This window comes from Electrona antarctica, assembly GCF_951216825.1.
Source record: "Electrona antarctica genome assembly, chromosome: 12".
Lineage (NCBI taxonomy): Eukaryota > Metazoa > Chordata > Actinopteri > Myctophiformes > Myctophidae > Electrona > Electrona antarctica.
The window spans coordinates 40,762,466-40,784,826 of record NC_136793.1 but is presented as its reverse complement, the minus strand read 5'-3'; the positions used below and the strand labels follow the sequence as shown (position 1 = coordinate 40,784,826).

At 42.8% G+C, this 22,361-nt stretch overlaps 3 protein-coding genes across 4 annotated transcripts in view; all 3 read right to left on the bottom strand.

The window, feature by feature from the left end:
• Positions 1–1,894: 1,894 nt before the first annotated feature.
• Positions 1,895–9,051, bottom strand: LOC306934409 (ubiquitin carboxyl-terminal hydrolase 19-like; the record flags this gene model as incomplete). Its single annotated transcript, XM_079516978.1, has 4 exons — positions 1,895–1,903; positions 2,752–4,848; positions 5,458–5,519; positions 8,844–9,051. The coding sequence occupies 4 exons, from the start codon at positions 9,049–9,051 to the stop codon at positions 1,895–1,897; spliced, it is 2,376 nt and encodes a 791-aa protein (XP_079373104.1).
• A 4,183-nt stretch (positions 9,052–13,234) lies between these two features.
• On the bottom strand, positions 13,235–15,527 carry cox6a1 (cytochrome c oxidase subunit 6A1). Its single transcript, XM_079515385.1, has 3 exons — positions 15,399–15,527; positions 14,197–14,339; positions 13,235–13,556 (listed from the first exon to the last, which is right to left on the bottom strand). Exons 1-3 carry the CDS (start codon positions 15,505–15,507, stop codon positions 13,464–13,466), a joined length of 345 nt encoding a protein of 114 aa, XP_079371511.1. The 5' UTR covers positions 15,508–15,527; the 3' UTR covers positions 13,235–13,463.
• Positions 15,528–18,236: 2,709 nt separating this feature from the next.
• LOC306934037 (spermatid perinuclear RNA-binding protein-like) overlaps positions 18,237–22,361 on the bottom strand; it is a 53,472-nt gene continuing 49,347 nt past the window's right edge. For both annotated transcript variants that reach the window (XM_079516463.1, XM_079516465.1), the window contains exon 18: positions 18,237–20,869. In XM_079516463.1, the coding sequence (XP_079372589.1) occupies positions 20,775–20,869 (95 nt within the window). In that variant the 3' untranslated portion in view covers positions 18,237–20,774. The remainder of the gene's footprint in view (positions 20,870–22,361) is intronic.

The following is a 22,361-nucleotide window of genomic DNA, read 5'->3' as shown; positions in this document are numbered from 1 at the left end:
GTTGAGGACCATTCAATTGCTGTACACCCAAAGCGAGAGTTGTGTTCTCGGGAGTCGGGAGTAAGTTGGATTGGTTTCCGGTGGGGGTTGGCCTCCGCCAGGGCTGCGCATTGTCACCTATCCTGTTTGTGATTTTCATGGACAGGATCTCGAGGTGAAGTCGTGGCGGAGAGGGTATAAAAAGCAGGTTTGCTTCACTGCTTTTTGCAGATGATGTGGTCCTGATGGCACCATCGGTCCAAGACCTTCAGCTCTCACTGGACCGGTTCGCAGTCGAGTGTAGGGCAGCTGGGATGAGGGGCAGCATCTCAATCTGAGGCTATGGTTCTCAGCAGGAAACCGATGGATTGTGCAGTCCAAGTAGGGAATGAGACATTACCCCAGGTGAAGGAGTTTATGTATCTCAGGTTTTGTTCACGAGTGAGGGGAGAATCTGAGCATCAGTCGCTGTACCGCACTGTTGTGACAAAAAGAGAGCTGAGCCAGAGGGTAGCTCTCTGATTACCGAGCAATCTTCATTCCTCCTCTCACCTATAGTCATGAAGTGAGTCATGACCGAAAGAATAAGGTCGCAAATACAAGCGGCTGAAATGAGTTCAGTCACACAAGAGAGACTCAGAGTCGAGTCGCTGCTTCTTCTCCTGGAAAGGAGCCCGCTTAGATGGTTCAGGCATCTGGTTAGGATGCCTCTCGAGCGTCTCCCTATGGAGGTCCTCGAGGCACGTCCTCTCTGGCCTTGGAATGCCTCGAGATCCCCAGGAGGAAGTTACTAATGTTCTTCTGGAGCTGGAATCTGGAGCTCTCTGGTGGAGCTGTTTCCCCCGCGACCAAACTACGGATAAGCGGTTGAAGATGGATGGCTCTTAAAGCTGCACTATGTAACTTCCCTCTTCTACCCCAGATTCAAACCCGAAAAAAATATTTAGCGAATAGTTTGCCTGCTTTCTCAGGGGGATAGATTTAATCTTTGTCAGATCTTGTGTCTCTAGAGACATGACCTTTGGCACAATCTAAATGTCTCAATAGAAGAGCAGGGAGACACAATACAACCACCGTAATTTTACAAGTTATTATATTGTATTAATTAACATACTCTACCAGATAGGACAGAATTACATTGTATTCGTTAAAAAAGGTTACATAGTGCTGCTTTAAGTTTGTGCCCATGCTAGTTCCACTCCACAGCCTGGCTGGGTCTGAGATATATGAATTCACAAGAGATTGTACCATGATACGTTGGTGTAGTAGTTTGTAAGATTCGCTGCAGCCATAAACACTGAACTGAACACAGGCATACTGCTAGTAGGCTACACATAGCAAAATTAGTACTCATTACCAAGCATCATAACTTTTATGAACATTTTAACACTTGCTAACCTTGTGAATAAACATTTGTAAGGGTTGGAGTCCCATTCAAAACAGAAAAACACATATCTATTGTTAAATGAAACAGACAATGAGCACATCTGCTCTGTGTAGAAAGAAAACAATCAAGCCTGCATCCATCACACTTTGTTTAGTTTTTTGTTGTTTTTACATTGATTATATATTCCAATACAGGTTACAGCAGATAAACAAAGTTAGACCAAGTTAAAAAAAATCACACCTAGTGTGAAGTGAGCGGTGCCCACCCAGGTCTCTAGGGGTTACATATGTTTCTTAACCATCGTTGTTATGGCTTGCTGTAGGTTTGTGTATGCGTGCCTTCTTTCATTATCACCGGAAATGCTATCAATTCCTACAAGTTGCTTTTCAATGTCTTCCTCCTGTCAATAGTTCCGAGAATAAATGACATGTCTGATCTGATGTCATTAGTATATGGCCATATATGGACATTCGTGCTGCTATAGCCACACAGTCAAGCAGGACATGGTGGAACTGAGATATTAATTCACTAGGCTGCCTAGGGAACACATTCCCCTTCGGTTACACAATACCCGTTGTACGCATTGTACACAGACACAGGGATTTGGATTTTCAGTTCAACTGCTGATCGACTGATCGACTTCTCAGTGATACACACGGCATGTCAGTTATTCTGTGCATTTATAGAAAAACATTCACACAAAAATAACTAGAAATGCACTCTGTCGAGGTGCCAACTTTTGCCTGCTACTAACTAATGTCTATTACAACTGCTGTTCTAAACTTTAGACCCGTTATTGACCTTATACCAACCTTAAAACGTCCCTTAGTTACGTCACCATCATCAGCCAATAAGGGACCACCATTCTTACCCCGACATACATACATACATACCCAACCGATCACCAAACGTACCGTCAAGAATGGCGGTCCCTTATTGGCCGGTGGACAACACCGACATACCCAGCCGATTGCAGTACTTGCGCGTACTTCTGTGGCCTACTGGCAGTGTGCAGGAGCAACCAAACCAATGTATTCCTTCACCAAACAGCGGCTTGGTCTAAGTCAACTTCGCAGAGGTCTTATAAGCCTAATAACTATACCAAACAGATGCATCTGTCGATGGCAAAGTGGCATTTAACAACCGAGTTGTTGAGAATGGTATCTCCAATGAGATCATCTTACAGTGAACCGCAACAAAGAGCTGAGGGGACAGGAGTGTATGCAGGCACACTATGCACTGACACTGTCGTCCCCATCGGTTGGTAGATCTCCACCCGAAACAGAGCCTCATGGCCATAGGGATGTCTAGAATCTCTGCCCCTCTTCCATCCATCTGCATTGTGATTAGTCTACCTCTTCAGGGTCTAGGTATGTCATACATACCTGGCTAGCGGTGGACCCAGAATAGGTGGGTGACGGCATCTCTACAGGGGAGTTCCGTCTGCGATAGAACAGGACGTAGGCATAACGTGTCACCACTTCATGTTCCTCCACACTGGTGACTGTTTTATCATCAAACTTACGCCAACCGACATCACTGCTCTGGCTGTCCTTGTCGCTGGGAAGGCGTGCGTAAGCTGTGTAGTGGCCCCCTATCATGCCTCCATAGTGGTTGATGACAGCATACAAGTCGTAGACAGGAGCCGGCTGCATCTCCTCCTTCTGGCCAATGCAGAACTTACTCAGGTCCAGGTTATTGACGGGAAAGTGGACCATGTCATTGATCTTGTCCCTCCAGATGAAGCTCCGGAAGGAGAAGCGCTTGAGCTGGATGATCAACACGTTAGGCATTCGCCACAACAGCAGCTGCTTGGAGGCTTCGCGGTGCTGCAGACACTTTGGACAGTTCCATGCTTCCTCTGGTGCCAGCACCTCAGGCTTTGTGAAGAGGTTGAGGCACTGATCCAGGGTGCAGTGTCCGGTTCGAACCGTCTCGCTCAGGGAACCGGGGTCCTCGTCGAACTCCAGCATCTTGGAGTCCACCTTGACACGCCCCCCCTTCAGACCTGTATGGTTTTTCCAAACCAGCTCCAGAGTGATGTCTTTGGGCGGGTCTGCCAGCATGTCCTCTTTCAGGTTCTGATCCTTGCTGTTGGAGTCCAGGGAGATGTAGAACTGAATGGCCTGACCTGACGATGACTTACTTGGTTCCTGGTACCCTGACACTGCAGCTTCTGGCCTTCTGGAGTTTCCCTGGGAAGGAAACTGCGACACGTTGACTGAAAACATTGAGTAATCCCTGAGCAGCTGGGTGAGCCGGGCATAGGTGAGTTGGGACTCTGGCACACTGACCAGGAAGGGCAGGCCCACATTTTTTGTAAGGGGTCGACACTGTTTTCGGTGTATTGGCCAGTGTTCAGACTGACACTCTTTATTGCAGTAGGCCACACTGTAGCATAAAATGCAGCGCTTCAGTAGAGCTTCTTCAGACTGAGGAGCTTTCCAACAGCTTGGGCAAAGCTGTTGGGTGTTGCAGTAGACCTGGAGCGTCTGCTCGACTCTGAGCAACACCACCCTCTCCTTGGCTAGCTCTTTGGACAGCACCTCAATGCAGAACAATTTAGACTCGGCGGACAACACTGCTTTTGGAAGAGAGTGGGATGGCCTGAGGATTTGCTGGAAACGGCGCTCAACCACCACTGCCAGCCGGAGGTTCTCTGACTTGATCCTCACACTCCTGGAGATGGAATCGAGGACCTCTGCTGTGCTGGAGGTGTCCATGCTGACACTAACCAGAAACTTGATGGGCTTTTTACGAGGTTCTCTTGCAAAGTAGAAGATGGTGAGAATCTCCCGTTTCTGGGGCAATGGAACAGGCAGGTAGAGGAAGGGGTCAAAGGTGATGGACACCTTGGAGCATGTGGGACAGACAAGCTTTGACTTGAACTGTCCCTGGAAAAGGTCCATTATGAAGGAGTCATTCCTCATCTTGTGCCTCTGCCATGTCTCCTCTGCCACCACTTCATCCGGGCGTCCATCCGAGTCCACCGTCTCTGTGTAGGGTTTGTTCTGGATGCGGTTCAGGTCTTCATGAAGCCCATCCAGCAGGAAGGCCATGAACTCCTGTGCATCGTGCTGGGCATAACCAGTGAACTGACTGGCTTTACTGACCACTATGCTCTTGAGCTTTGAGGGCTCTAAGGCATGGTCAGTTCCTTTCCACAGATCCCTGAGCAGCGTGGAAAAGCTGTTGGCCATTCGGCCTTCTGTACCCAGAGGGTTGTTGTAGTTGATCTCTGCCCTAAATACTCGATCATGGAAGTAATCCCTGAGTTCTCTGGTGTTGGACAGGGACTGGATGACACTGTTCATGAAACAGGTATTTCCCAGGTTGATCAGTCCTGTGAAGCCAGGCACACACACCTTCTCTTCCTCATGGCACTCATCGCTGGTGGAAGACATGTGGTACCCAGGCTGGACAAAACCTCCATCAGTCACTACACTTCGTGCACAGTTATGGCCATGAGGCCAGTGTTCACCCTGACACAAATTTGAACAGCTATGCCCTGTTCTGCACATTGCACATGGGCTGCCATTCATGTTATTAGCCTCTTCCCTATGTACAATGTGACAATATGAGTAGAGTGTGTGTAGCAGAGTATCTTGACACTTCTAACCAAGCAGGCTCTCAGTTGTAATGTAATACAATGCTATTAAACTCAAGGGAACAGTTGACTAATATATATCTAAACACAAACAGTAAATATATGTATGAAAACATATGACAGCAATAATGTCATCAATAGTGACGTCATTATCACATCCAGGTAGCTCAGTCGGACTCAGCAGAGCATTCACCTTAGAATTGCATGGTTTCTGGGTTTGAGATTGTGCACCAACTCAGTGTTATCAGTAGCACAACTTGGGTTAAGTAAGACCTGGAGCTGACGTAGAGCCTTGTAAGGGCAATAGACTTCGTTCTCAACTGATAAAACACTGTTAACTACTTAATTACATCATTAATAAAAATTTATATATCATCATCAACATAAGCCCCCAAATCTCTGTCCACAAAAAAAGAGCTTCAGACGACCCCTTGATGGAACATGTCAAAGGGCAATAGAGGTTATGCGTGTGACATCATTATACCCAGAACTTCCGGAAGTTATACTGAGTGGCAACAAAGTACTTTCTGGCCTTGACAAATGGATCTGATTGCATTAAATTACGTTAAAACTTACTTTGCCACTCTATTTGCCACTCACTTTATGCATGCACATAGCCGCATACCTTACAGATTCAGAGAATCGGAAAACTGGTGAGAGACAGAAGAAACCCAACTATTCCGGATTGCCGTCCTAGTAATATATAAAATAAGAGATTATCCCAGCAATTATGTAAAACAGTGTGGGTCCTTAGGCCGTTGACATAATAAATATATGTACATGGGTGAATACATCCACATTTTCAAGTTGATTTGCTATCTGGGTGTACAAAACTGAAACATGACCAGGTCTAATAACAGCTCGTCTCCCATGTGGATCTAGGACTTCACTGTGGCCAATTGAACCACCACACGTATAAACGGTACTTTTTGGCCAGAAAGGGATTTTTTTTCACCGGAGGAAAAATATTCTCTATGAGGCAGTTCTCTGGGCAATATCGGTAGAGGGCGCATTGGAGTAACTAAAAGTATTTCTTTCCCGGTGGAATCCCTTTTTGGCCAAAAAGTACCGTTTATAGTGTGGTGGGGGGCTCAGAGTGCGTCCACTAAGGAAAGTAGGCTTTCTATTGACACAACCCGTCTTTGTATTGGTGAGTAGGTCAAACGTTCGTGAGATTTCCACTAAAGAGGAGAGGCTGGTCTGAGATTTAAAACCAAAAGTCCCATAGCCTTATACTGCAGGGCAGAATCATAGAAGCAGTAGAAGGCTATGGACCAGAGCCAGCTAGGTAACAGCTAGCCTGAGCTAACGCTAGACATTTCTGGCCAGATTTGCGCACACCCTGATTGGTTCACCGATCTGTCAGTCAGTTGAAGGGCAGAGCTTCAACTTCAGCTACCCAGTACCCAAGGTTGAAGCCCTTCAACTTTGGGCAGATCTACAAGCTCGTAGTGCGGCACCGAGTGCCACGCTACGAGCTTGTAGATCTTCTATTTTTCAGTGGGGTACATTTAATCACTGGTCCTAGGACCTCCTAGCCACTAAGATGACCACAGGCCCACCACTTAAAGACCACATGTTAGGGTGCCCAAATCTGAAGTTAGGTGGTCAAATTACCTGAAACTGAAGCAATTCAGTAAAGGTCAACGCTTCCTCATGGAGTCATTTTAGGGCCTAGGACCTCCAGTAAAGGGTAAAATACTCTTCTCGGTTGTGGGAACAACATATCCAACGATGAGGACCCCATGCCCAAAGATGTCCCCCTTGCAACTGTTTCAACTTTGGGTCAGCCTACATGTAAAAGTGCCCAAAGTTGAAAGAAGGTTGTCAAATGAACTGAAACTGAAGCAATGGTGTAATTATGCCCACATCTGAAGTTAGGTGGTCAAATGAACTGAAACTGAAGCAATTCAGTAAAGGTCAACGCTTCCTCATGGGGTTATTTTAGGGCCTAGGACCTCCAGTAAAGGGTAAAATACTCTTCTTGGTTGTGGGAACAACATATCCAACGATGAGGATCCCATGCCCAAAGATGTCCCCCTTGCAACTGTTTCAACTTTGGATCAGCCTACATGTAAAAGTGCCCAAAGTTGAAGGGCAGAGCTTCAACTTCAGCTACCCAGTACCCAAGGTTGAAGCCCTTCAACTTTGGGCAGATCTACAAGCTCGTAGTGCGGCACAAGACAACACAAGAGACGGTCGCGGCCACACAGCCAACTCAAGGTATGGCCACTGAGCCGACTTGGGGACCCAACGTAAGGACAACACAAGAGACGGTCACGGCCACACAGCCAACTCAAGGTACGGCCACGGAGCCGACTTGGGGACCCAACACAAGGACAACACAAGAGATGGTCACGGCCACACAGCCAACTCAAAGTACGGGGACCCAACGCAGCTCCTCCAAGGAAAACAAACAAATTAACGGAGCTGAACGTGAATCCCACCCACCGCCCACCCCTTTTTTTCCCTCACTGTATATGTTACTTTTCCCTTTTTACCTCCTTTATGATGAATTCCTGTTCTGTCCTTTGTCTATATAGAAGTGTCTATTTGTACGTCTCTAAATGTTTTTGATGATTTGAACATGGTGGACCCTATTGGAAACAAGTGTAATGCTTAATTGGGTCGTCCACTCACAGTTAACAGCCTTTGTATTGAGTTTGTGCTTGAAATGTACTGTAATTCTGCAAACTGTTAATACAATTTTCAATCAATCAAACCGAGTGCCACGCTACGAGCTTGTAGATCTGCTAACACTAAATGGACAATTTGAAGTGTTAGTGTAAACACATTGCATAACAAACATTGATGACGAAGGTGAGGACACAAATTCTGATTGGCCAGAATTAGATGTACGATGATAACAGTGCCCCTCACTTCACACGGGCCTTGATTTTATATACAGCTTTTGTCCCCACACGTCTCAATATTTGCCATCGACAATGAAAGGAGAAATTAGGTCAAATGTCCACCATATACAACATAAATTTGTGGCAACATAAACATTAAATGCCATGGACAAGGGAAATTCTACGTCATATGTAGACGAGCAATAAATCACATAAATTCAGTCGTTTATGAGATGTATAATGATAAGAGCGCCCCTCACTTCACACGGGCGTGATTTTATATAATAGACTTGATGCAGGCAACGGAAACAGTACTGACCACCTCAAATCTTCAGTAAATTCAAATAGTTGTGTTTATTGAATGATTTGAGGTAGTTGTCAATACTGTTGAAATACTCTGCTGAAAAAAGTTAGCCATTTTTGTATAGGCCTACCACACCATAGACAACCAATATAAGGCAAAATTTCCCAAATGTCATCATGCTGTAGCATGTGACAATTGTGACATGTCAAACTAGGGGGTTTTCATGATTCTGAATCCATTCCAAGCATTTGTTTTGCACAAAAAAACACGGCCATAGCCGTCATCACAAATGTGATGAGGTCAGACAAAAGTGATTAGGTCAGCACATTTGGGCACATTTTGGCAAGTGGATATGGCCGAATTTAGGCCAAGGAGTGTTTTTCATGCAAAACTATATGTTTGGAATGGTATACAAAAATAGCCATAACTTTTTTTCACGATGTTTCCGGAAGAGCAGGCCTCTCATTCTGTGGACCTTAGTGACCAAATTAATAGAAAAAACACAATAAAAAGTACGGCATGACATCACAGGTCCTGTCCAATTTTGGGCCTGTGGCTCCCCGGCTATTCACAAAATCCAAACCTTTTCCAGGACTAGAAAAATAAATCCATTTATTATTATTATTATTATTATTATTATTATTTTAATATTTCATGACTGAACCCTGCCTATAGAAGAATTAAGCTCTATCCATCTTCAATGGGGCTACTGACCAATGACTGTGGGTTCCAGGTCGACAAAGATGGCCCTGGGGACGTGCTTTCCCCCTCCAATTTCACTGAACAAGGTGTTGAAGGCGTCGTCTGCTACACCAACAGTCTTGTCACTGGGCATCCGTCCATCAGGCTGTATGCCATGCTCCAGACAGTACAGCTCCCAGCAGGCATTGCCCATCTGGACTCCGGCTTGGCCCACATGCATGGAGATACACTCACGCTGCATAGGAAGAAGTGAAATGCAGCGAAAACAAATGAGAACTTTGTAGGAAAATTGCTACTGGAAATTCTGAATAGCCATTACAGAAGACAAATAATCAATGCCGTCCTCCATGTCAAGAAAGCAAGCACTTCCCATCTTGAACCAGGCTGCTGTAGCCCATTTATCACTTCATTACAGCAGATGGAGAGCCAAGCCATAGCCCGATTGTGGAGACGGACGGTGTAATCATTAGTCTCAAAACTTTGTGCATTTAATGCATCAACGTTTCCTGGTTCAAAACTACAGAAGGGTAAATTAACATGGCAGGCTACATAAGGCTTTATACCTACAGTACTCCTTGATGCAAGCAGCCGTAGCTAAATCATGCGTGTTAAGCCAGGTATGCAAATGACATTCTGGCATTCTGCCATTGACAATAGGTACATAGCAACCATAGTGACATAAATAGGGCATCTTTACCAGAGCCATGTAATAGAAGGCCGAGGCTCTGATCTTTACATACCCTTTACGGTGAGCCCAATGTAATTGGCAACACCTGGAACAGGATGCAACATTACCTTACAGTGGAAAAAGTCATCAGAGTTCAGACTACACTCTTAATAATTATGCTTGCACAATGGCACACCTAAACCTAACACACCCATTATCCATTAATAATTATGCTTGCACAATGGCACACCTAAACCTAACACACCCATTATCCATTGAATTGCTGTGTTTCCCGTCATGAGGTTTTTGCTTTTTACCTAGCCCAGTTTTTACCTTCTTATTTGTGTTGCTGAATATGCCACAGGATTAAACACAGCTGTGCCATTTGTTTTCCAGTTCACGTTAAACACCACAGAAGGGTTGAAACATGGATGGCAGGCTGGTCCGCACACCGTGATGCGGATGCAACAATGACACAACATGAGTGTAAATCAAGTGCTTATATTTGACAAGATGCACACGGAAAATCTAGGGTGACCGGCGAGATACAAAAAAAAAAATTGATTGTCAGTCGCAGTCAATTTGCGACAAACTGAAATTCACGTTTTGTTTCAAATAATTCATCCCAAAACGACACATTTCCAGAAAGAACTAGAACTGCACTCTGTCGAGTGCCTACTTGCTTGTAGCACAAGTAGGCCGTAAATGGCCTACTAGTGCGCAAGCAGAGCACGCTGTGTTCTAGAATACAGCTCAACTTACTTGAAAAGTATTTACCTGTCTGACACTATTTTGAGATCTGTTGAAGAACATGAAGGTAATTCTATTTAAGCATTTCAAATTAATTATTTCGTTACGTAATTAACAACAATCAATTACGTAATGTTGTAATTAATACGGATGAGTGATGGCTTTCGATGGTGATGTATATGTCGATCAGTGTCGGGTGGATTAAAGGAAATGCCTCTATGTATATGTAGGCCTATATGTCATTTGTAAGTTGATTAGCGGTATACTGTGGTTACTTTGCGTATGCCCCGTTTGATGCGTATGTATCGTAGCAGCATATGACGTCAGGGTATAACTGGTATAACTAGCTCAGCCTCTCAATGATGACGTAATAAAGATGTGGATTAAAGGACCCAATGCCAGGGTGTAATTGGTGTTCGATGGTGACGTAATGACGATATCTTTTAGTGTCGGGAGGATTAAAGGTAATGCCCCTATGTATACATGTATGTAATCTGACACCACTGCCATATCAAGCACAAGTAGTCATTACGTCATACGCTAGGGCGGGCGCATACACATCAAATGGCGACATACGCATCGAAGCACTGGACAAAAACTATTACTTGCGCGCTAGTAGTAACTAGTTTATTTACTCACCATTTTGTCTGGTCGATGCTGAAACCTTAGAGTATAACCCACGTCACCACCGGCCGGCTGTATGATTTCCTCCAAAGTCTAGACGTGATTTATAGAGGGTATGCGTGTGACATCATCAAACCCGGAAGTTATGCGGGATTCAAAAAACTACTTTTCTGGCCTTGACACCCCATACATCCAAACAGAAAAGTCCTAAATGACATTAAATTCCCATTCACTTTATGCATGCGCATACCCTCTATACTTGGTTGTGGCCATGTCGCGCACACAAAATAACCGATCTACATCCTGACAACGCGTCATGTCGCGAAACGTTGTGAGCTTGTAGACCAAACGTCTGCACTGATTGGTTCTGGAGCCAGCGGACAAGTCACCAGAACCAGTATTTTTAAAAGCAAGTACTGCTGTACTATAAACTCAAGTACTAATTATGACTAAGTTAATGGGATAGTTCAGAAGTTTTAGTTTAGCTGTCGGCGTGAGGTCGGCGGAAAAAAGCTGGGGCGAGATGGAATTGGGGCGACCGTACCTGTTACCGTTCCGGTCATTTTGTGGGGGGCACAAGGGGCCATGCATTAAAAGTAAATTAATTCACAAAAACTAGCGTCATTTGTATTGTTGACCTATTACATGAACATGAACTTTCGTTCATTTTTGACCCCTCTATCACAACCAACAGAATTATGTTTTTGTGTTCATATCACTACGCCCCAAAAATTGTTCCATGTGATAGAGGGGTCGAAGTTGAACGAAAGTTGCACTAATATTTTAGAAATAGGTCAACAATACAAACGCTAATTGTGTGGATTAATTGACTTAGTTTTAATGCGTGGCCCCAGTAGTGCCCTCCACAAAATGACCGGAACTACTTAATATTCACCAAAACCGGAGCAGAACTCCCACCACGGGACTCGGGCAATCAATTATTAATACAGTTGCAACCACTATATTAGTATTTCATACAACTTAAGTTAAAAAATTGTGAACTATCCCTTTAAAGCTCTATATTCTGAGCTGTCTCTACATTTTAATTCACTTAAAATACAGGTGGATTGCTCATTTCAGCCCATCAGGAAACATTTATTAGCTTTAAATGTATCCTGATTTTGACAGTTGACTTCTTTGTCATGACTTCCAATCCTACTTTTTATCCTGTATCCTTTACGAGTTCTCTCTCCTGATTGGATAAAATTGGTATCCTTTCTGTTGAAAGAGCTGGAGACAGAGAGACGTCTATTACTGAACAATCACTATAGCAATACTTGATATCAGAATAGCACAATTACTGCACCTTTAACCACTTGAACCCCAGCATCCAACTTTTTTTTTCTTTTTTTCTAAATTTTTATCCCACGATTTTGTAACCCATTTTTTCACCCAGTGTCAATTATCTAATGTAATCCTGGGCGCTACACTTCTTCTGCCAACCTGGGGGGGGCAGCGGACTGACCTCATGCCTCCTATGCATAAGGAGTCCAAGCTGCTTCTTTTCACCTGACAGGAGTTTCCCAAGCCGGACGTAGCGCGTGGAAGGAACACGTTATTCCGACCAGTTCCTTTCCCCTCCATCAGGTGCCCCGGCTGGCCAGGGGGAGGTAGTTTAGAGACCAGGATTGTTTTTGTGAGGGTACCTACCCTAGGGGACACGGGGAGAACATGCAAACACACAGAAAGGCCCTTTTGCCAACCCCGCCTCGGGTATGGGCACTGATGACGCGGAGGAGGGAACACGCCCCCAGCTTCCCCTTGCGGGTATCGAACCCAGGACGTTCTAGCTGTTAGCTGATTTGCTAGTCTACATGACGTACATTTTCCCTTCATTGTCAATGGCATTTAATGTTTGTGTTGCCACAAATTTACGTCATATTTGACGGACATATGACCTAATTTCTCCGATTGTCAATTGCAAATATGAGCTGTATATAGGAGGGGCTAGCACCGCTCAAAAATAGTGAATCTACAAGCTCACGTTGCAATTTGACTTGTTAGCTTGATCGACCCATTCTGGCAAAGAGATTTGATGTACAGGAAAAAAATCGGTCAAAGTACAGCGCCAACTCAGGTCCAGTTAAGCCTAGACTGGGTTTAAGTGATAAAATGCTGACAGCGTACCATCTCTAATGAAATTAAAATCAAAATCAAGTCAGCATGTCATTTAGTTTAGCCGTTATTCTTATCTGCTTGAAGTTTGTTATATCATTTGACGTGGAACATCCATATCTTAACCTTCATAAATATAACCATTTGGTGAATATGGATGACATGGTTCATGCCAAGGACCATGATAACAATACAGTCTGTGTCCCAGTGGAGGGACACAACATTAGCATATTCAGCAACACACAAATTGAGGTAATAATAGTCAAGTTTTATTTATAACACATACGTTTAAGCAGACAATTTGTAATCTGGTCCAGAGTGCGGTAATGTAACAGTTTGGGTGCTTTCACTGCGTTTACAGCACAGAGGTAAACATAATGGAAATGATAAGAGTAAACTGAATTGGAGGGAGTGTGGTCCAGGACTGAAAATAAGAGGAAAGTGGTCCCTGTGCCAGGGTCTGGAGGAAGAGTTCTTTACTCGTCATCATGACCCTCATAGCCATCAGGAAGGGCATTCAAATGTGGGTTGTGGAAAAGGCTTTTGACACCATCTCCCCACGGAAAACGCTGCAAAAGAAACAAGAATGTTGTTGAAATGATGGTAATAGTAGTAGTCATACAAAGAATTGTGATTAACGATTTAATTCCGTGGCCTTTAGAGCTTTGTAAACAAAAATTGCAAACAGCAGATATGACTGATGAAAATCACGCGAGCTTGTAGATCTGCCATTTCGACTATTGCGATTATATCAAATAATTGCGATTAGGCGATTTTGTGACAGGCCTACCTCCTTATTACATAGTGAGTTATTCGAAAGTCATTTTCACTCTCAAATGTATTGTTTGAGCTTGTTGTTCAATGACTGAATATGTGACTGTTAAAAATTAGTTTGCATGCATTAAGCTATGAATTTTTTTACAGCACTGCTGTAATATTTGTAAGCACTAATGTTATGAGTAAAGTGAAAGTGTATTTTAAGTAACGAGTAAGATTCTAAAAACTATTCAAATGTCAAATTATTGAACATATGCAAAGTTTAGACAGTGAAATACAATATATTCCAGATAGTATTCTTTTAGGCAGTTATTTGAAAACTAACTAACTAACTTGTCAGTTTCAAATAACTTTTAGGACGTTATTGAAACTGCAATACTATTTGAGCCATAGTCATGTCAGTCAGTGTGAATTATAAACGTTTGATGAAACCTTGTTGCGGATGCGAAGGTGGCTGTAAGGTATGAACTCTGGCTGTTCGTGGCTATGCTGCTGCTCTTTCAGGTACATGTTCAACATGCAAACTGCCACACCAGGTAGAGCTACCACAAAGGTCAGTATCTTCCATGTCCTTGCTGTAAGATAAAGGGATAGGAGAACAAAGAAAACAATTGTTAGATTAAAAAACTGTGACCCATACATTCATCTGTGTCCCTCCCAACATGCATTTCACTTGTTACACGTGATCTGTGGGATGACGGATGATGGCGGTGCTAGGAGTTGTTTTAGACGAAAATGAAGTTAATTAAGATAGTGGCAGCAGTTTTGTGGCGCTTGTATAAAGCATTTCACAAGCGAGAGCACAGGGCAGTCTATCCATAGGTGCAGCAGTCTTGCTCTGTGCTAAGGAAGTGGTTATTATTATAGTTTCCAGCAACGTCTCATCATTGATGATACACGGCTGCCATCTTGCTAGCAAGGTGCTACTTCACATAGACAGCCCATTCATCCAAACAGAAAAGTCCTATTTAATTGTATTAAACAATGTCAAACTCACCAACATTGCAGCTGTACGAAAAGCTTGAATTATCGTCTTACTATCTGCAAAGTGTTTGTTTCATAAAAATCCACCGTAGACATGTTATAAGGTACTTCCTGTCAAGAAATTCCTTGCAGGTGATTATTTTTCTAAGTGTCAGAGTTTGGAAGCACTCAGTAAAGCAACCTCCTGCTGCCTCCAGCATTATGTGCAAATTCTAAACAGGTGGTACAGTACACATGGGCTGTTGAGTGATAGTCAACGAGCACTTCCAAACTCCAGCACTTTGATATGGTACATGCAGATGTTAAGGCAAATACTGAATATATTCTGACAGCTATGATAACTCTGATTGTCAGACAGTCCTTGATGTTTTTAATTGGCTAACCAAATAATGTTAGCTTAACTAACGACACAAAAAATTACCCCAACAAACGGGACACAAAATTACATTCTGGGAATTAGTTTTATTTCCCTGACCTGAGTGCCACAGCTGTTGGCAAGAACCACAAATCACCCTGGCTGTCCTCTGGTAGTTAGCCACCTAGCTAATAATGCTAACTCACTCAGCAAGGTCAGTCTTGTCAGGATACGTTCGCGCAAGTCAAACCAGTTAACCATAGCCGACGACTCATCCAAATATGTCTACACTCACTTGAGTCGTGCTCGCCGTGTGCAGCAGTGGCAGAAAGCTGACGCCGTGCCTGGGCGAGGGTCTGTGAAGACCTCAGCAGAGCTTGAGAGAGCCTTCCGAACGCGGCCATTTTCGTTTGGTTTTTGAGGCAGAGCGAGCGGAAGAAAGAAGGGACACTGTGGTGGAGTCACGTGCGGCGACACTGCCACGCCATCTAGCGGCGTGGCGTTGTACTGAGTATCGCAGATACAATTTAGAGTGGGCACCTCAAGGTGGGCACCAGGGAAGAGTGGGGAACTCGATGATACATTTAATTGGCCACCTTTGTTGAAAAATAAAATAAGAATATGGGAAATGTAAAGTATACATGATTTGGACATACTGATACGGCACATCATCAGAATGTATCTTTCAACTTGTCTATGCCCAAAATGACTGTTTTTTAAACAACTATCATCTCTCTCTTTCTCTCTCTCTCTCTCTCTCTCTCTCAATTCAATGCAATTGAAATGAAGGTGAAGTAAAACTAAAATGCACTAAATCGCGGCGAGTTGGTAAACTGGCGAGTTCTCCGGATACCGATTAACAGTACACACACAGATACATGTGTGTGCATTGGGTGTGCATTTACAGGGCTTTATCCTTTTAGCATCATTGTATGCCGCAATGCTTTCTGCTAACCGTTAATAAAGTATTCAATCAATCAATCAATCAATATACTAATATACTCTTGGAAAAGGAACCTGCATGCCCTGACTACTTTACTTCTGCAACTCTGCTCAAAATGGTCAGTAGAGGGCGTTATAGTTTCATCATACATTTACTGCTCTGGTTCCAAGTTACACTTGCACTAAATAAAAACGTCTGGGTTTCCAGGCTTTTATACACTTGCAGTTTTTCATTGGGGTCAACCTGTCCTGACACCAGTTTCCTTAAACATCATTAGCCCCGCCAGGCCGGAAAGAGATTATGTTTTCGGTCCTGACTGAGAGTGAATCTCTCCATTCGTCTGTCCATCTGCACATACACTCCCAATAAGATCCTCTGCCCCAATCTTTCAATAGTATGTACTATGTGAGGCTAAGATTTGCAAAATCTCTATAGTAGATTTGTCAGATTCCGATTGACTACTCTATTGACTGTCTTTCAACATTTGCGGGAGGGGCTGTTGCACAAAATGCCACACATCATGGTGGTGTCTGACTGACGTAAAACTTTGCACGCACACTCCCAGTCTACCCAACCCGACCTGGCGGGGATCTGCCAGCAGTGCCAATCCGGGTTGCTACCCAGAGAAGCACACTTTTCTTGTTTGGGCTCGGACAATTAAGGTTATGTAATTGTTCAGTGAAAGCCAATGGAGCTATATTATTCTTGCTATCTATCAATGGAAACAATAAGGCAATAACTGCCAGGTTGAAGATTGAATTCCCTGTAGTTAAAAGGGTGGAGCATGGCATTTAGAAACAGATACTGCTTAGGCTAGACTCTTATAATCCAATCTTTTTGGTTGGGTTGTTGTTAAGTGTCATTCAGGGTTAGGGGTTAAAATTCCGACTGGGGCCACCCTGGCTAAAATGGTAGGCCTTATGACCTCATACTGATGCAGTTAGAACCTGTCTGCTGGTCAGATGGATAACAAGCAATGTTAACAAGCAATATCACCTGTGTCATTATACGGTAGCCATTTAGGCTTAGACAGCGTGGCCATTACAGCAATACAATTTATGTCATAATCCCACTCTTTCTTAGCAAAGTGATGTCGTGCATTGTACATAAGAGGGTGGCATGTGCCCGAGTTGCGTAATCGTACACCTTCTGGCTTTGCTCACACCGCTAAAAATACCATCAGGATCTGGCTATCCATCTGATATGCTTCTAACGTGTGTGTTTGCATGTTCCTCTCTCCCTCTCACACCTAGATTTATGTGTATTTATGTGCCTGTGTGTAGACACTTAGGCTTATAGCTACACTTGCATGTAGCCTAAGGCCCATATATAAAGTGTGTGTGTGTGTGTTTCTGAGTGCATATGTAGCCTAGGGGTGTGTGTGTGTATGTTTGTGTGTGTGTGTGTGTGTGTGTGTGTGTGTGTGTGTGTGTGCGCGCACCGTGCGTGCATAGGGGTGTGTGTAACTGTGTGTATTAAGGATCAAGTGAGCTCACCATTCCTCTGTGTCAGCCAGTCGTTTGCCAACCTGGTCAGTTTTGATGTAACTAAGCTGCTCGGGGTGACAGGGTCCCATGTAGGGTCAGCGTCAGGACAGTTCATGTGAATTTACACCGCATCACACAAGGGTGTTTGTTGGCTTGCCTAAAAGAACATTTTTTTTTATTTTATTTTTAAGTTTGTAGGTCTATTTTATTTTATTTTATTGCAAACACCATTATACTATGGAGGATACATTTAGATGACAGGCAGCACTACTTGGATCCTACAGGCTAATTTTACTCCCTGAATTTTACTAGGCTGCTACTTGGATGCTGCATGGCTGCCAAGCAGGATTTACCCAGCTGTAGACTATATCATGGGATGATAACATGTTTATGTGGCATTTTTTAACACAACCAACCTGTGTGGTTCCGTGTCTGAGCTTGTAGAGCTGCTATTGTCAGTATTTTAGAAAGTTACAGGGCCTTCACGTCTGTCTGATTCAGATTCACTGCTACTTGTAAAACCTGGAAATCACAGATTTGATCCTTTGACACAGACAGACGTGTCCACGAGTACAACACAAATAACTGGTGAAACCTTTGTTATACTTCGGGTTCACCAGTTGTTTTTTGAGCAACACCACCAGTGTTGTGCCAAGGTGTCCTGATCAGAAAAACGACCCCTGTGGGAAGAGAATGTTTATTTAATTGAGGTGAATATTCCACTGAGAGAGTAGTGTATACATGACGTCATAATTAACTTAATGGTACGTGGTACAACAGAGTTTGATATGAGGCAGATACAGCACAGTTCAAGACAATATACTGTAGTCATTACTAGACATGACATTGTCGAGTGGAGAATCCAAAATTGTGAAGTCCTGGCTTAGCTTGTCCTATTTCTTCTAATGGCTCAGATATTGAGATGTAAAAGCTGTAAAGATGTCTGTACTGTACTGTATGCTAGCACCGGAGTGGGACTGAGTGGCATAGTGTGATTATGAGATGATGTCCTGAGTAGGAGACAAAATAAGATGACTGTCACAGGCAGGATTCCTACACATATTCATTGCCAGACAATTCTCCATGACTATTCAACAGCAGCATAATTTCCATGACCAGTATTTGAGCATCAATGTTTATATAGCATCTTTTTTCAATTGTCTCTTTTCTTTTTTGAACATCTCTATAGGCCTTTGACAGCAGGAAAACAAGATCATAAACAAATAGGATCATAACATAGGTTTTGGATGCTTTATGCATAATTTTCCTGGTCTGGAGAAGGAAAAACAAATGTGATGACTTCTCCATGATCCATGTACATCTCAGAGAAGCAGCTGTGATTCAGAGTAAAGACACCAAGAAACTAGAAACCAACACCACGCCCCATACATTAATATTACCTTGACAGATGCATGTAGAGCAGTAACAAAATACCCCTACTAAGCTGACATATGTCACCTTACATGACCGAGGGGATGTGGCTATACATTTTAGAAGACATTCATTACCTTACCAGCAATACTGTGTTTGAAAGTACAACGGGTAGTCTATTATAAGTATCTACAAAGGCATTCACATATCTGAAAAAGCATCAGATTTGCATGGCTAAGCAACATGCATTTTGACTCCCAATTGAATTAACCCTAACACCAATTCTTTGCTTGTGTGTAATATCATGCACAGAAGGATGTGTGCTAAGCCTAATTTATGACTCGTCACACGACCGTGACAGGGCACGGTTTTCCATTGAAATTCAGCTAAGTATACATCCGTCAAGTGGCATTGGTCGTGCAACGAAATATAAATTAGACCTTAAGTTCCCCTTCTTGTTTTTCATAAATTGAAGATACCTGCCCTGAGTTGAATATTGCTTAAGTTTAGACTCTTTAGAGAGTCTTGTGCTTTCCAGTCAGGCTACGGTGAGGAATGCACTGCAAAAAGTATCCATCTCAGCAAGTCTCAATTATCAGATTGTGTGAAATAAATGGGGGTGGGGGCAACACTTTCTATTATTTGACTTGTTTTGAATGTAAATCAACTCAAAACCAATGAAACATTAATTTAGATAATATTGAACTATTTATGACGATTAATAGCTAAGCTCAAGGAAATTCTACTGATCACCAATTGTAACATTCTCTTTGATTTCTTTTTTTAATTTTCAACTTGTTTCTGAAAAACAGGCACCAATGAAGCACTCCCAAAATATAAGTTTCCAAACAGGTACCCTGTGTCTTATTCCCATATGTTTACTATATGTATGAAATTAAATGGAATGGCCGGCATGTTTTTTTCTTTTGATGTACGATTGACTTGCACATGCATACCAACAAATGGCAGGAGGCAATTTCTCAGACTAAGAGGTATGAGGATAACTAATAATTAGAAATAATTAGAACTGGCTCCCAAAATGTAATGTTGAATGTCCGTTTAAATTTCAGTAAGTCCTGAAAGTGTGCCATTGTAGGAGTGTACAATAGAGAACTTCTGAAAGGAGAGCTTATCGGAGAGACAACAAATTGTATAAAGGTGATTAAGTTGAATCACTTATCACTTTAGTGCTTTGGATTGGGATACGACTAGAGGCTATATAATAATGATTAACTTGAGATTAAATACCACTAACAATACAATGTAATAGTTTCAAATTTGTAAAATGTATAACTTTGATTGTTAATATTCTTTCTTCTTTCTTTCATTTGAATACAAAGCTATTTCATTCACTAGGGTATATACATTCAGATATATATAAATGATAAATATTTCTTTACATGGAGTTTAACATTCAAAAATCACATGTCCATATTTACATCAATGTACTGTACATACTGTCACATTATGTGAATTTACCGGTAATATTCTACTGGTCCTTTTGAAATCGGCACCTTCGATGTGAAACAGTTCAATATTGCAAGTGGTAACACATTGAGATTTGCAGTGCTGCTTCATCCGAAGGCAGAAGATATATTGCTGTTCGTTTTATAGACATTTTCCCAGCCGGGTGGATGAAATGAGTTCTTGAGGGTGGCTCCATCTTCCTTCCTGTCCCCCGTCTCCATTCAGTACTGATTCCAACCGGAATCATGGGAATCTGGCCCACGGTGGATCTTCCATTTCTTTCAATATTGCAGCAGGGTTTCCTCAGCTTAATGCAGCTCAGGGAAGAGTACCCAGGGGATGAACGAGACGAAATCATTGAGATGCACTCAAGAGTCCTTTGCTACAGATATCACTGGCAGGGTCAGAACAGATCCTGAGGGCCCAGGTGAATGATTATAGGTGTGGCCCCAGGCCAGGTCTGTGGCTGGTAGTAGGCACTGTCAATGTACAGACCGCCTACAAACAGAAAACATTATCAGGGTTAGAAACACTAGAAATCAAACGAGTATGAAAATTATTATCGAGGAATTATATGGGCTTTGGATCAATTAGTATAGAGGGTATGAGCATGCATAAAGTTCATAATGCAATCAGATAGGACTTTACTGTGTGAATGTATGGGCTGTCAAGGCCAGAAAGTAGTTTTTTTTGCCACTCAGTTGGCGTTGCCATATAACTTCTGGGTATGATGAGGTCACGCTTATTAGGTGTGGAATAGGATACGGTAGGTATTAACTTGCATCTAATCAATAGTGTAGACAGGATAGTATTGGTCCCACATATGAGATCCTGTTGTCCAGAACGCCTATCCAACCCCTCATATATTCATCCACATTTATAATTCTCATAGAGATTATTGAGGGAGACCTTCATTTACAATGATGCCGAGATTACACACACACACACACACACACACACACACACACACACACACACACACACACACACACACACACACACACACACACACACACACACACACACACACACACACACACACACACACACACACACACACACACACACACACACACACACACACACACACACACACTCGTGTGAAGTGAGGGGCGCTCTTATCATCATACATCCCATTCCGTGCTCAGCCAATCAAATCATCACTATGTGGTACAGACAAACACACAAAACTGGCCAATCAAATCATCACAAATGTGGTACACACAAACACACCAAGCTGGGCATAGGAACATAAACAATGTTAACATCCGAACAGTTGCATACAGGTAACGCACGGTTAATAACCAAGTTCCTAAAATGGCCAATAGATGCTAGGGTATTCAGTTTAAGATCTTATATCTAACTGTATACATATACTGCAAATGTATACATAATACTGTATATGCCTATGCCCAAATACGGGCATATAATGATGACATCAAGGAATCTACATATATGGGCATAAAAGGGACAAGAACAGACAGACGGGTACAACGGGTAGTCTGACAATGGGGACAACGGGTTTGCATAACTGCATTCCTAATAGTTTCCGACTTGCATCCGAATAAGACAAGTGATAAAAAAACATTAGCTTCAATACACATTTTCGGAAGAATTTTACATTTTGAGATGCTAATGTGACAACAACTGATCATTGGGATTTCATTATGTTGTACAACACAGGACACACTGGCAATTATGGGAGTCAAATCTGTGACATTTGTTATAGGCAACCAACAGGGTTGGCACCCAAATACAGCTCACAAGTTTTTCTAAAGTTCAATTCATACTTGTACAACATAATCTCCACCTCCCAGCTTGGCGGAGAAAAATAATTTGTTAATTCATTGATAGTCTTTGTCTCGGTGACCTCTTGTCCACACAGTAAGCCAGGGTTGAGTGAACACTAAGTGAAGTAAATAGGATAATAATCAATTTTTAAAATCCCCAAAAATGCAGGAATTGAACTGGGTTCATTTGAACCAAGTAT

Excerpts from the sequence above, each read along its gene's own strand:
- cox6a1 (XM_079515385.1), bottom strand. The coding sequence starts at position 15,507 with ATGGCCGCGTTCGGAAGGCTCTCTCAAGCTCTGCTGAGGTCTTCACAG. Across the intron at positions 14,340-15,398 it reads ACACGGCGAGCACGACTCAA|CAAGGACATGGAAGATACTG; the intron begins GTGAGTGTAGAC and ends TTTATCTTACAG. Across the intron at positions 13,557-14,196 it reads ACCTTCGCATCCGCAACAAG|CGTTTTCCGTGGGGAGATGG; the intron begins GTTTCATCAAAC and ends TTTCTTTTGCAG.